The 13771-nt window shown below is 35.9% G+C and overlaps 2 protein-coding genes across 3 annotated transcripts in view; both read left to right on the top strand.

Annotated features, from left to right (window-relative positions):
• The window catches only part of LOC107625312 (serine/threonine-protein phosphatase PP1-like), a 12017-nt gene extending 2915 nt beyond the window's left edge, over positions 1 to 9102 (top strand). For both annotated transcript variants that reach the window (XR_002357428.1, XM_016327929.2), the window contains exon 4: positions 8710 to 9102. Coding sequence is in view for 1 of the 2 variants with exons in the window: in XM_016327929.2 (XP_016183415.1) it covers positions 8710 to 8733 (24 nt within the window). In the remaining variant the exon portion in view is untranslated. The remainder of the gene's footprint in view (positions 1 to 8709) is intronic.
• LOC107627269 lies at positions 11152 to 11949 on the top strand. The gene has a single exon (XM_016330118.1). The coding sequence runs from the start codon at positions 11152 to 11154 to the stop codon at positions 11947 to 11949; it is 798 nt and encodes a 265-aa protein (XP_016185604.1).

Raw genomic sequence — 13771 nt, 5'->3', positions numbered from 1 at the left:
ATTTTGAAACTAATTTAGATATTTATTCATTTTAAGATAAAACATATGTTAATAAAATTTGATCGTTGACGAACGGATTTTTGCTAGTAAAGAAATTCACAAATATAATCATGTTGTAAGTATAGTTTTTAAACTAACAAGAATCTTTTCGTACAAAAGTTTTGTTTGTCACTAAAGCAAACCTAATAAAAATAAATAACCGAAGTATTCAAACCTCGGGTCGTCTTCTCAAGGAATTGCAGGGAGGTATGATTTATTATTGGTTATGTAAAAAGATATGTTTTTGGGTTTTTGAAATAGGGAACAAGTAATTTAAATAACAAGAAAAATAAATTAATAATTAATAAAATCTCTTGGCAAGGTATGAGAAATTTAGGTCCTATCCTAGTTATCCTTATCAGGTGTGAAGAGAATTAGATTCTGCTCCCACTTTTAATTAACCCTTGCTAAACAAAGGAAAGTCAAGTGGTCAAATTAATTTGATCCTCAAGTCCTAGTCAACTCCTATGAAAAGACTAGAGTTATTGGAGTACAAATTAATCAGCAAAGAATTCCAATTTCAATCAACAGCAGAGTTTGACAACTCAAGTGTTATAAATTACTTAACCAAAGCCAAAAGGGGAAAATAAATCTAAATTGAATAAAAATGCCTTCAGATGGGAAGCAGCAGTAACATAAATAAAAAAAAAAAAATATTAAATATGAAATACCTCAAATTGCATTTAAACATAAATTTAAGTCCTAACATGGAAATGTTCATAAGCCAATTGGGCAACATAAATAACAATTAAAATAACAAAATAAATAAAAGTAGAAAATAAATTAAAGGAACTTTGAATCTCTGGTTGTAGAAGCAATCCTAAAATAAGAGAAATCCTAATCCTAAATCCTAAGAGAGAGGAGAGAGCCTATCTCTCTCTAAAACTACATCTAAATCCTAAAATTGTGTATTTGAAAGTGTGTTTTATGAATGAATAGGTTCCCCCACTTTATAGCCTCTAATCTGTGTTTTTTGGGACGAAAACTGGGTCAAAAACAGTCCAGAAATCGCTGGGGGCGAAATCTGCCATGCTGATTTTCATCACTGCGACGTGTCCGCGTAGAGCACGCATTTGCGTCCCCTATCTGTACGGCCACTATAGCAAATTATATATCAAATCAAAGTCCCAGACGTTAGCTTTCCAACGCAACTGGAACCGCATCATTTGGACCTCTGTAGCTCAAGTTATGATCAATTTAGTGCGAGAGGGTCAGGTTGACAACTTTGCAGTTCCTTCAATTTCTTGTATTCCTTCCACTTTTGCATGCTTCCTTTCCATCCTCTGAGTCATTCCTGCCCTGTAATCTCTGAAATCACTTAACGCACATATCAAGGCATCGAATGGTAATAAGAGAAGATTAATATTAGCAAATATAAGGCCAAAGAAGCATATTTTCAATCATAGCACAAAATCAGGAAGGAGAATGTAAAATCATGCTTTTTGTATGGATAAGTGTATGAAAGATTGATAAAATCCACTCAATTGAGCACAAGACAAACCATAAAATAGTGGTTTATCAACCTCCCCACACTTAAATATTAGCATGTCCTCATGCTAAGCTCAAGAGAAGCTATAAAGGGGTGAAGAGGAATGGTAGAATGTATGAAATGCAACCTATCTATATGAATGCAACTACATGCAGAATGCTTTTTCCTACTTGGTTAAAAGTAAATAAGCTCTTCAAGACAAACATAAATCAGATTTCACTAATTCAAATTAGACAATAAAAGACAAGTAAACTTGTAAGAAGTTAGCTCATGAAAGCAGGGAACATAGAATCAAGCATTGAACCCTCACTAGTAGTGTATATCACTCTAATCTCTCAAGTGTCTAGGGTTAATCACTCTACTCTTCTCCAGTCATGCTTTCTAAACTTTGTTCTTCATCTAACCAATCAACAAATATTTAATGTACCAATACAAACATCATGAGGTCTTTTCAAGATTGTAATGGGGCTAAGGTAAATGTGAGGGTATATATATGGCTAAGTGAGCTATAAATTGAATCCTTGATTATCCTAAGTTCTCACCTATATACACACTCTATATACTTTTAAATTCATGCCTTGCTACCCAAGATTCCCACTTTTGCATATTTCATATACTCATGCATCAACTTTTCTCTTAACTTGTATCACATATGCATTGATTTCTTTTCATTAACTTAACATTGTGGTAATTTTGTCCCCTTATTTATTTACTTATTTATTGAATATTTTTGGATTTTTTATTTTTTTTCTCTTTTTTTTATATAGAAGAATAAACATAACTTATCAATGTACATGGATTTTTTAATTTTTCTGGTCTCACATGAGTAGGTACCCAAATTCCCATAACACATTCCCTTATTAACCCATGTTCCCACGGTTTTCCCATACTTAATTAACACACAATCTCTATCTTAAGCTAACCACATATTCAATTGGGATAATTAATTATTTTTCTGCTTAAGGCTAGTGATGTGGTAAAATATAGAACAAATGGGATTTAAAAGGCTTAAAGTGGCTGACAAGGGTGATTTAAAGGGTAGGCTTATTTGGGATAAGTGAGCAAAAATAAGTGATGGCCTCAATCATATGCAAGCATGTAAATATACTAAATAGTGGACATATAGAATAGAACAAAGCAAAGATTGCAATCATAGGGAAGAAAACACACAAGAATAAAAATTTATGGTTAAATAATGTAACCATATAAATAAGCTCAAAATCTCACAGGTTGTGTGTTCTTAGCTTTTTAAACTATGTTCTAAATACAACTTCAAACAAGTTTTAACAGAAAAATTTTTTTAATTTAAATTAGTGAAATACTATAAAAATTTCTTGAAAAAGAAAATATTACTTCAACCAAGTGGTAAAATATGCATAAAATCAAATAAACATGCAATCAAACATGTAAATGCAACAATGAACTAATAAAGAAAATAGAATATTGGTGTTGAGAAGAGAATAACTAACCCATGGAGATTGGTATCGACCTCCCCACACTTAAAGATTGCATTGTCCTTGGTGCATGCTGAGATGTGCAGGTGGACGGCCTGTTCCAACTGGCGCTTTTTTCCGAAGATTTTGCAGATGGACTTGTCTATCTCCCCATGTAAACGTCTTCCAGTTCCCTTCCGGGTGGCCATCCTAAGAGAAAAAAAGGGAAGAAAAGTAACCCAGAAAAAAAGATAAGAAAATAAATGAAGTATGGGTGGGTTAATGCCAAATGATAAGGGTCTCATTTACATGGAAGCTTCAACATGTACGTGAGAAAACAATAGAAGCACATGGCATACCAGTGGTGCAAAATTTGTAACAAAGGGGCGGAGTGTGGGTAATGAAAGACAGTATAAGTTCATATCAATGCAAGAGGAATACCAGTAATACAAAAATTAGCATTGACTTGTGAATAATAATACCCAATTAGAATAAAAACAAGTCATGAAGCACCGGAATAATGCAAGAAAAGATGCAACAGTTGAATAAGAAAATTTAACACCAATGAAAAAATAATAAATTTAGAAAAGAAAATAAAAATATGCACAAAATTAAAATGCAATGAATGAAAGTATGCATATAAATTAAGTAAAATAGAATGAAAGAAAAGAAGGATGAGAAGTTAAAGAGATGAAGAAGAAGAAAGTAAGGAAGAAGGAAGAAAGAAATAAGAAGAGAGAAGAGAAAATTAGGATTAGGGAAGAAAAGATAAGATATATTGCCTGTTCTGTATAAGCTGTGCGTTGCTTGTGACGCTGACGCGTGGGTTACGCGATCGCGTGGTTGGCGATAAGTTCAGGTGACGCGGACGCGTGGGTCACGCGATCGCATGGTCTGATTTGTGCAATTGGCGCGAGTGCAGCCGTGCGTTCGCGCAACTCTCTGTTTTATACTCATTTTGCCAAATTTTGGGGTGACGCGTTTGCGTGGTCGACGCGATTGCGTGGATGGCTAAATTTTAAAAACGACGCGGTCGCGTGGGGCACGCGGTCGCGTGGTAGGGCTTGTTCTTCTAGCATGGTTCCAGCCCAGCTCCATCATAACTCTCTGCCAAACACCTCTTTACGTCGATTTTGCAGGGCCACGCGTTCGCGTGGGTAACGCGGATGCATGGGGAGGCTATTTTTCAAAATGACGCGGTCGCATGGGTGACGCGGACGCGTGGGCATGTTTGTTCCTAAGGCACACCTCCAGCCACACTTTCGCGTGACTCTCTGTCCAATTCTCTTTTCTTCAAAATGCACTGGTGACGCGGACGCGTAAGAGACGCTGTCACGTCGCGTGCGTGCTTTTTTTTTTATGCTGTATGCAATATGCAGAATGCAGAATGCAAATGCTGATATGGAGGTTATGAATAATTCCAGGTTCAATAGAATAAAACAAAACTTTAAAACAAACAAAAATGAAATAAAATTAAAATTTGAAAAGGAACGATCATACCATGACGGGTTGTCTCCCACCTAGCACTTTTAGTTATTGTCCTTAAGTTGGACATTTGGTAAGCTCCTTGTCTTGGTGGCTTGTGCTTGTACTAATCCTTGAATCCCCACCAATGTTTATAATTCCAATGGCCTCCGGGATCCCAAACTAGGCGTAGAAAGCCTTCAAGCAAGTTAAAGCACGTGACAAGGCCCCAAGAGTGTTGATTGCTGGAATGAATTTCGGGGTCCCAAACCTTGCTTTTGCACCCGTCTTCTTGTTGATCATCATGATTCCATCCGAGTAGCAAAAAATTTGAATTCTCACTAAAGCGGCCAACCAACTTCCTAGACCCATTCAGTTGAGCTTTACACCAATCTTTGCATTTAAACTTTGAGTTTTCCACCATATTGAATCTTGCATGACAACTCCTACCACTAACCATCTGCCTCTTACTCTTAAAGCCATAAAGAGCTCTGAGTTGCCCATTTGTCTCAAGCAAAGCATATTCAAGTGAGCTAATTAAGCTTAGAGATGAAAGATTTACCCAATTGAATGAAGGAATGGATTGTGATGGTTTTGGGGGAGAGGTCTCCAATAACTTTGGCAAGGTGGTTTCCAGCTCCATTCTCTTGGGCTCTTCTTTGACAACTTCCACCTCCTTACAAGCTTCTTCAATATCAACCTCTTCCTCTTGGTAGCTTTCTTCTAATTTGATCTCTTCTTCATTGATCACCAAGGGCATGGGAGGTTGTGCTTTTTCTTCTTTAATTTTCATGTCAAGTCCAATGGGAGAGGATTCAATTGTAGATAAGAATTCATCAATGATTGAATCTATCTCTTGATCAACCTCTTCAAAGTCTTCAACCATGATTTGCATTGGAGGTTGTACACCCTCCTCAACATCAATTTCAAACGTCTTTGAGGGAGGCTCTATAACTTGACTTTCCCATGGAGGTTCAGCATCTCCTAAGTCTTCAACCACTTCTTCCTCTTCAATAATTACAGCTTCCTCCACTTGTTACAGTACAAACTCATGCTCCGTACTGTCCATTGGAGTTTCTAGTATCTCCTTCATGCTACGTTCTTCATTAGATTGTCCACATGAAGCCATGGGGGTTTCTTGAGTGTCCGAACGTCGGGAAGGTAATCGATTTATCGCTTGATTCAATTGGTGAAGGGTTGCATGAAATTTATTCACTATTTCCTTGAGACGAGCCTGTGATTCTTGGGTTGATGGGTATGAACATGGTGCATATGGAAGTGGTGGTTGTTGGGGGTAATTGGATTGGAATTGGGGTAGATAAGAGTTAGGGTCATATGGAGGTGAATGGTGGTAGTTGGCTTGTGAGTGTAGTGGTTCAAAGCTATGTTGAGGAGGTGGTTTACAGGCGTATGATGGGGCTTGTTGGTAATTACAAGGGGGTCCACCATATCTATCATCTTGGTATGCACCCGGAATGGCTCTTGACCATAGCAAACTGGTGGAGGTTAGTTGTCACGGAAGGGTCCACCATAACTGTTGTTTTGACATGCATTGTGGAATTGTCGTGGTCGATGGTATCTTGGAGGGTGTTGTTGCCTAAAGGGTTGATCAGATCCTCGTGGCTCCTTCCATCTTTGATTACTTTGACCTTGATGCATGTTCCTGTTATAGCTTCCATTCCTTTCAACAACATTAGAACCAAACTTAAAGCGATGGGGGTGAGAACTCATAGTAACTAATAAAAATTAAAAACAAAAATAAATAAACAAGCAAAGAAAAATAAAAAAAATAAAATAAAATAAGAGAAAAGGTTTGAAAAAGATTTGATTTTAAGATTAGAAAAGATAAGATAAGTTAGGTAAGAGAAGATAAGTTTTTATTTTAAAAGGTTTTGAAATTTAAATTTTTGAATTTGAAAATTAAATTTTGAATTTTAAATTTTGAAATTTGAATTTTTGAAAAAGTCAACAATATAAGATAAAGATCTGAAAAAGATTTAAATTTTGAAAAGGTTTGATTTTTAAAATTTTAAATTTAAATTTTGAATTTTGAATTTTGAATTTTGGAATTTAAATATTGAAATTTGAAATTTGATTTTGAAATAAGATAAGATAAGATTTTGAAAAAGATATGATTTTTGAAAAAGATTTGAATTTTGAAATTTAAAACTAAGATAAGATAAGATAAAAAATTTTAAAATAAAAATCTGATTTTTTTTCGATAAAATTAATTTAAAAGTAAATATTTACAATAATCAATAATAAGGCATACGTTTGCAATTCCCCAGCAACGACGCCATTTTGAAGAGCGGATTTTTGCTAGTAAAGAAATTCACAAATATAATCATGTTGTAAGTATAGTTTCTAAACTAATAAGAATCCTTTCGTACAAAAGTTTTGTTTGTCACTAAAGCAAACCCAATAAAAATAAATAACCGAAGTATTCAAACCTCGGGTCGTCTTCTCAAGGAATTGCAGGGAGGTATGATTTATTATTGGTTATGTAAAAAAATAAGTTTTTGGGTTTTTGAAATAGGGAACAAGTAATTTAAATAACAAGAAAAATAAATTAATAATTAATAAAATTTCTTGGCAATGTATGAGAAATTTAGGTCCTATCCTAGTTATCCTTATCAGGTGTGAAGAGAATTAGATTCTGCTCCCACTTTTAATTAACCCTTGCTAAACAAAGGAAAGTCAAGTGGTTAAATTAATTTGATCCTCAGGTCCTAGTCAACTCCTATGGAAAGACTAGAGTTATTGGAGTACAAATTAATCAGCAAAAAATTTCAATTTCAATCAACAGCTGAATTTGACAACTCAAGTGTTATAAATTACTTAACCAAAGCCAAAAGGAGAAAATAAATCTAAACTGAATAAAAATGCCTTCAGATGGGAAGCAGCAGTAACATAAATAAAAAAAAGAAATCTTAAATCTAAAATACCTCAAATTGCATTTAAACATAAATTTAAGTCCTAACATGGAAATGTTCATAAGCCAATTGAGCAACATAAATAACAATTAAAATAACAAAATAAATAAAAGTAGAAAATAAATTAAAGGAACTTTGAACCTCTGGTTGTAGAAGCAATCCTAAAATAAGAGAAATCCTAATCCTAAATCCTAAGAGAGAGGAGAGAGCCTCTCTCTCTCTAAAACTACATCTAAATCCTAAAATTGTGTATTTGAAAGTGTGTTTTATGAATGAATGGGTTCCTCCACTTTATAACCTTTAATTTGTATTTTCTGGGACGAAAACTGGGCCAAAAATAGTCCAAAAATTGCTGGGGGCGAAATCTGCCACGCTGATTTTCGTCACTGCGACGCGTCCATGTAGAGCACGCGTTTGCGTCCCCTATATGTACGGCTACTATAGCAAATTATATATCAAATTGAAGCCCCGGACGTTAGCTTTCCAAAGCAACTAGAACCGCATCATTTGGATCTCTATGGCTCAAGTTATGATCGATTTAGTGCGAAAGGATCAGGCTGACAGCTTTGCAGTTTCTTCAATTTCTTGTATTCCTTCCACTTTTGCATGCTTCCTTTCTATCCTCTGAGTCATTCCTGCCTTGTAATCTCTGAAATCACTTAACGCACATATCAAGGCATTGAATGGTAATAAGAGAAGATTAATATTAGCAAATATAAGGCCAAAGAAGCATGTTTTAAATCATAGCACAAAATCAGGAAGGAGAATGTAAAATCATGCATTTTGTATGGATAAGTGTATGAAAGATTAATAAAATCCACTTAATTGAGCACAAGACAAACCATAAATCGTTATTATCAAATAAAAAAATCCATAAAATTTAACATTCTTCTTTACCAAATCTTAGTACATACATCGTCTTGATAGCAACTAAAAAGTTATATAACAATTACAAATTTATTAATTAGATAAAGATTGTCAGTATCGCCAGCCTTATGTAGTAGGTTAAGGGAGTCATCCAAGGTATGCCAATGGCTATCAGCCTGTTGACAATCGGCCTGTTAGGTCATTCGATCGGCAGTTGAGGTGTTTATGGTAAGCAGGCATTTGGTTGGTTTTGAGGTGGATTAATTGGTAACGAGTCGATCGGTTGGCGGCGGTTTACTACAGATGAAAAATACAAGCATGCTCAGTTTAATTCTTAGTTTTCTTAACAAGAGTTTATATATACTTTTCAATATACTAAAATTGTAAAGTAACACAAAAAAATGATGGTTGCTAACATTCACAACATTTGTTTGTTCCAACTTCAATAATTGTGGCTATATTTTGCTTTCATCATTTTGTGCAGGCATTTCTTGGTGGTAAAGTATGAAGTGTGTTAGCTGACAGAAATTTTTTGGACACCCAAAATCAATTTTGAGAAATTGGTAGTGTTCATCACTTCAATATTACGGAAGAATGCATTTGGTGGTATACCTTATGAGCTATGAAGCGAACAAACCAACAATATTAACAATTCCATATCAGAGTATAGTTGTGTTTTTTCTAATAATTGTCCATGAAAACAAAAAGTTGTAATAGATTCATGTAGATGTTTACTTATCTCCGAAAAATATATTACAACTCAAGATAGGACAACATTATTACTTTATTTGTTTCAAAATATTGTTTCTTTGACTAAATTTGTATTTTGAAAAATTAATTTATGATGAAATCTGTTAAAATATATAGTGATTTATTTCAATGTATTATTCATTTAGTTGAAGCAAGGGTTATTTTGAAACATGCATAGTGATCCGTTACATATAAACCCAAATTGAACTTACCTATAAATCGGAACTATAATAAATGTGCATAACAAAACCGCATGAAATCCAAATCAAATAAACACGCGGTTGAATCCTTCTAACAGACTTATCCTATAAAGTCAAATATCATTCAGAAGCAGTTACCACATAATTAGGCTAATATTCTCAATACCTCCGAGAATATCAATAATTGTCTTCAATATAAACAGCCATATAAATACAAAAAACTTCTGAGATGAAGAAGGTACGCTATTCACTATGAATATCATATCCTTGATCTGATACTCTTTCTAACTTGAGTTTTGGAGTACCTTTGCAGGTGCCCACCGCCACCGTTCCTGAAGAAGCCGATGTATACCTCATCCAATTCAAAGAGAAGTGAGTTCGATCGTTGAACAGGACGAGCTATACCTTGAAGCCAGTCATCTACCTAGGAACATTTGGCGCCCACCGTGGGGCCAAGTTTAACTAACCCCACCTTCGTCTCTTCTACCTTATTATCGCCACCTTTTTGCAGGTCATAACTTATGGCGGACGAGCCAAGCAACCCTATCCTCCCTCCACTCAAGCTGAACTATTGGTCATCAACAAGTCTTTACGAGTAGAAAACTAATGAATGGCCGACCTATTACATCAGACACAAAATAGCCAAAGTAAGGGAGGAGAACACAGGAACACTGAAAACAAGGATGATCACGACAAACACATGTTAGAAGCCAAGCTCATAATAACAACCTCCACAATGCTAGTGGTGAAAAGGACCAATCTATTTTAAAAAGACATCATGGATTTTAAATGCCAAAAAGTTCACCTTGCCACCAACACTGAAACCTTATGAAGGGATTGGCGATCCCAACATACATGTCACCAAGTTTTACACAATGATGTTCATGAACGGTGCATCTAGTCCAATACTCTGTCGTACATTTCCTACCTTTTTAGATGGTGCTACCTTGATTGGGTTTTCTAATTTGCTTGCAGGTTCTATATCAAATTTTGACGAACTGGCCGACCTTTTCGTCAACAATTTTGCCGCATCAAAGATCTATGTACACGATTCAAATTATCTCAACACCATAAAGTAAGGACAACATAAAAGTATTAAAGATTACTTGACGACGTTCGCCAAGGCAACTATGGAGATACGTAACCTTAACCAATAAGTCCTCTTGCATGCCCTAAAAAGTGGGCTCTGCCCTAGAAAATTCCAGGAAACTATAGTTGTTACGAAGTCGAAGACATTGGCCAAATTCTGAGAAAAGGCAACAAGCTAGATTGAAATATAAGAGCTTTGACAAATTTGGAAAACAAAGAGGGCTAACCCTAACAGAGAAAAGAAAAAGCAGAACAGATATACAAATAATAAAACAAATAAAAAACCATTCAAACTAACACTAAAGTTTGATTCGTACACCCCTTTCAGCACCAAAAGAGAGGATATTATCAAAGACATCCTACATTCAAAGTTGATCAAACCACCGAATAAGGCAGGGACATACCAAGACCAATGATATGTGGATAAATCTAAATATTGTATCTTTCATCAAAAGCATGGACACACCACAAATGATTGCATTATATCAAAAGACCTCCTCGAGAAGCTAGCTCACCAAGGCCTGCTAGACAAATACATTGATAGACGAGGACACCGACGAAATACAGATGACCTCGATTGGCCAACACTACAAATCAAATGACAATCATAAGGACAAAGGAAAAAAGGCAGATGACAACCCTAACCAACCTCACGGAGTTATTAATTGTATTTCTGGTGGTTTCGCAGGTGGAGGTGTAGCAACTCGGCCAGAAAAAGGTCCTATAGGACCATGATGTCAGTTACCGGCTCTAAGCCGATCTATACAACCAACGTTGATGCTTCAGATATCATATTCAATTCCTAAGACTACAAAGCAATAGATAAAGACCTGGATGATCCCGTTATATCGTTACAAGTTGGCGAGCCATTGGCGAAAAAAGTCCTTATGGACCCAGGTAGTAGCGCCGATGTACTTTTCTATTCAATATACCAAAATATGAAACTAAGTGACAAAGCTCTCCAACCATCTATAGGAGAACTGGTAGATTTCTCAGGTGAGCGTGTTCCAATTCGAGGTTATATATGGTTACAAACATCACTAGGCAATTACCCTGATTGTAAAACTTTAGATATCCAATACCTAGTTGTGGACTACAAAAGCCCATATAATATCATCTTAGGCAGACCTTCTTTAAATGCTTTTCATGCTATTGTTTTGACTATACATTTGTGTGTCAAGTTTTTCTCACAAGATAACAAAGTCGTCACCATCGACGCTAACCAAAAAGAGGCCAGACAATGCTATAACACAAGCCTCAAGGTAAACCCTTCAAGACAAGCCGACGAGCAGTACGTACAAGCGGAGAGCCTACCTACTTTAGCAAATCTAGACCCTCGAACAAACCTACAAGACCGACCTATGCCTACAGACGCCTTAACAAAAATAAAATTGACAAACGATGAAGACAAGCACACCTATATTGGAGATGCTTTACAAGAGCAAGCAAAGGAACACCTTATCAAACTACTGCAGCAAAACATCAACTTGTTTGCCTGGACTCCGACAGACATGTCAGGTATTGACCCAAATGTCATTTGCCATAGACTTGCTATCAACCCATCAATCCAACCTATAGCCCAGAAAAAGCGTCACCTTGGTATAGACAAGAAGGAAGCCTCCTTAGAAGAAACTCAGAAACTACTCAATGCTGGATTCATAAAGAAACTCAGATTCACAAGTTAGTTAGCAAATGTGGTCATGGTTAAAAAACACAATGGTAAGTGGAAGATGTGCGTAGACTACACTGATCTCAAGAAGGCATGCCCAAAAGGCGCATATCCTCTACCTTATATTGACAAATTAGTTGATAGCTCATCTGGTTTTCAATGCTTAAGTTTCATGGATGCATATTCTGGCTATAACCAAATACTTATGTATATGCCTGACCAAGATAAAACCGTTTTCATTACTGACCATGGTAAGTTTTGTTATAAGGTTATGCCATTTGGACCCAAAAATGCAGGTGCAACTTATCAGAGGCTAATGAACAAAATTTTTGCTGACCAAATCGGATGAAATATAGAGGTATATGTACGATATGGTAGCAAAGATCGAATCCCCTAGCGATCATATCAATGATCTAAAGGAAATCTTTCAACAACTTCGAGTGTACAACATGAAACTAAACCCAAAAAAGGGTGCTTTTGGAGTTTACGATGGCAAATTCCTCGGTTATATGCTAACTTGCTGAGGTATAGAGGCGAATCCAGAAAAATGCTAAGCTATATTGGAAATGAGGATCCCCAAATCAATTAAGGAAGTCCAAAAAATCATTGGCCATTTGGTAGCACTATCACAATTCCTACCTCGGATTGCACACCGTTCACACCATTTCTTCAAAACATTAAGAAAACAAAAAGAATTCATCTAGTGAAACGAATGCGAACAAGCATTCACTGAGCTAAAGTACATACTATCCTCACCACCTATACTCTAGAAACCAGAGCATGGTAGACCTCTCTACCTATATCTATCTATTACTAATCATGCTATTAGTTTTGTTTTGGTGACAGAAATAGGTAAGCAGCAACAACCAATATACTTCGTCAGCAAATCTCTGTAGAACGCCAAATTAAGGTACTCAAAGCTAGGAAAACTAGTCTTGGCTTTTGTCATAACAGGAAGGCATCTATGACACTATTTTCAAAGCCACACTATGATAGTCCAGACAGAATACCCACTTAGATAAATCCTAACACGACCTGAACTCGCCGAAAACTAATCAAATGGTCTATAGAGCTCCCAGAGTATGATATCCAATACCAAGCACGAGGAGCCATTAAGTCTCAAGCACTAGCCAATTTCATAGCTGAACTCACACTCGACGAACCTCTTTCACATGACAAGATATGGACGTTATACGTCAATAAGGCTTCAAACGTGCAAGGCTCTAGAGCTGGGATATTACTCAAAAATATCAAAGGAATGGTTGTAGAACAATATCTACAATTCACTTTCCATGTTAGCAATAACCAAGCAGAATATGAAGCATTTATAGCTGGTCTAAAATTAGCTAATACCTTTGGAATAACACACCTCAATGTCAAATGTGATTCCCTATTGGTCATGCAACAAGTAACAGCTAATTTCTAGGTAAGGGATACATTATTAGAAAAATATAACTCTATTGTCAACAATCTTGTCACTTGTTTTCTAAAATTTGAAATATCCTACATACCTCGGGAGTAAAACTGCTGAGCTGATATTCTATCCAAACTAGCCACTACTAGAAGCCTAACCCATCAGCCGAGCTTATCATAACTAACACTAGATGAATCTAGTGTCCAATTAACAAGTGTGTTGGGTATTTCATAGGATGAAAATTGGCAAAACCATTTATACAATATCTACAAACAGGAATGATACCAGGAATATCTAAGACAAAAGACAATTCAACAGGAGATCTAACTTCTTTACAATGGTGGGAGCCGAGTTATACAAATGAGGTTTCACAAGACCTCTATTAAAATGCCTAAACAAAGAAGATGCCAACCTCGCCATGAAT

This window comes from Arachis ipaensis, chromosome B02 (genome assembly GCF_000816755.2).
Source record: "Arachis ipaensis cultivar K30076 chromosome B02, Araip1.1, whole genome shotgun sequence".
Lineage (NCBI taxonomy): Eukaryota > Viridiplantae > Streptophyta > Magnoliopsida > Fabales > Fabaceae > Arachis > Arachis ipaensis.
This window is presented reverse-complemented; position numbering and strand designations above follow the sequence as displayed.

What these genes read in the sequence shown, in the direction of transcription:
- LOC107627269 (XM_016330118.1), top strand. Translation starts at nt 11,152, where the DNA reads ATGGACCCAGGTAGTAGCGCCGATGTACTTTTCTATTCAATATACCAA.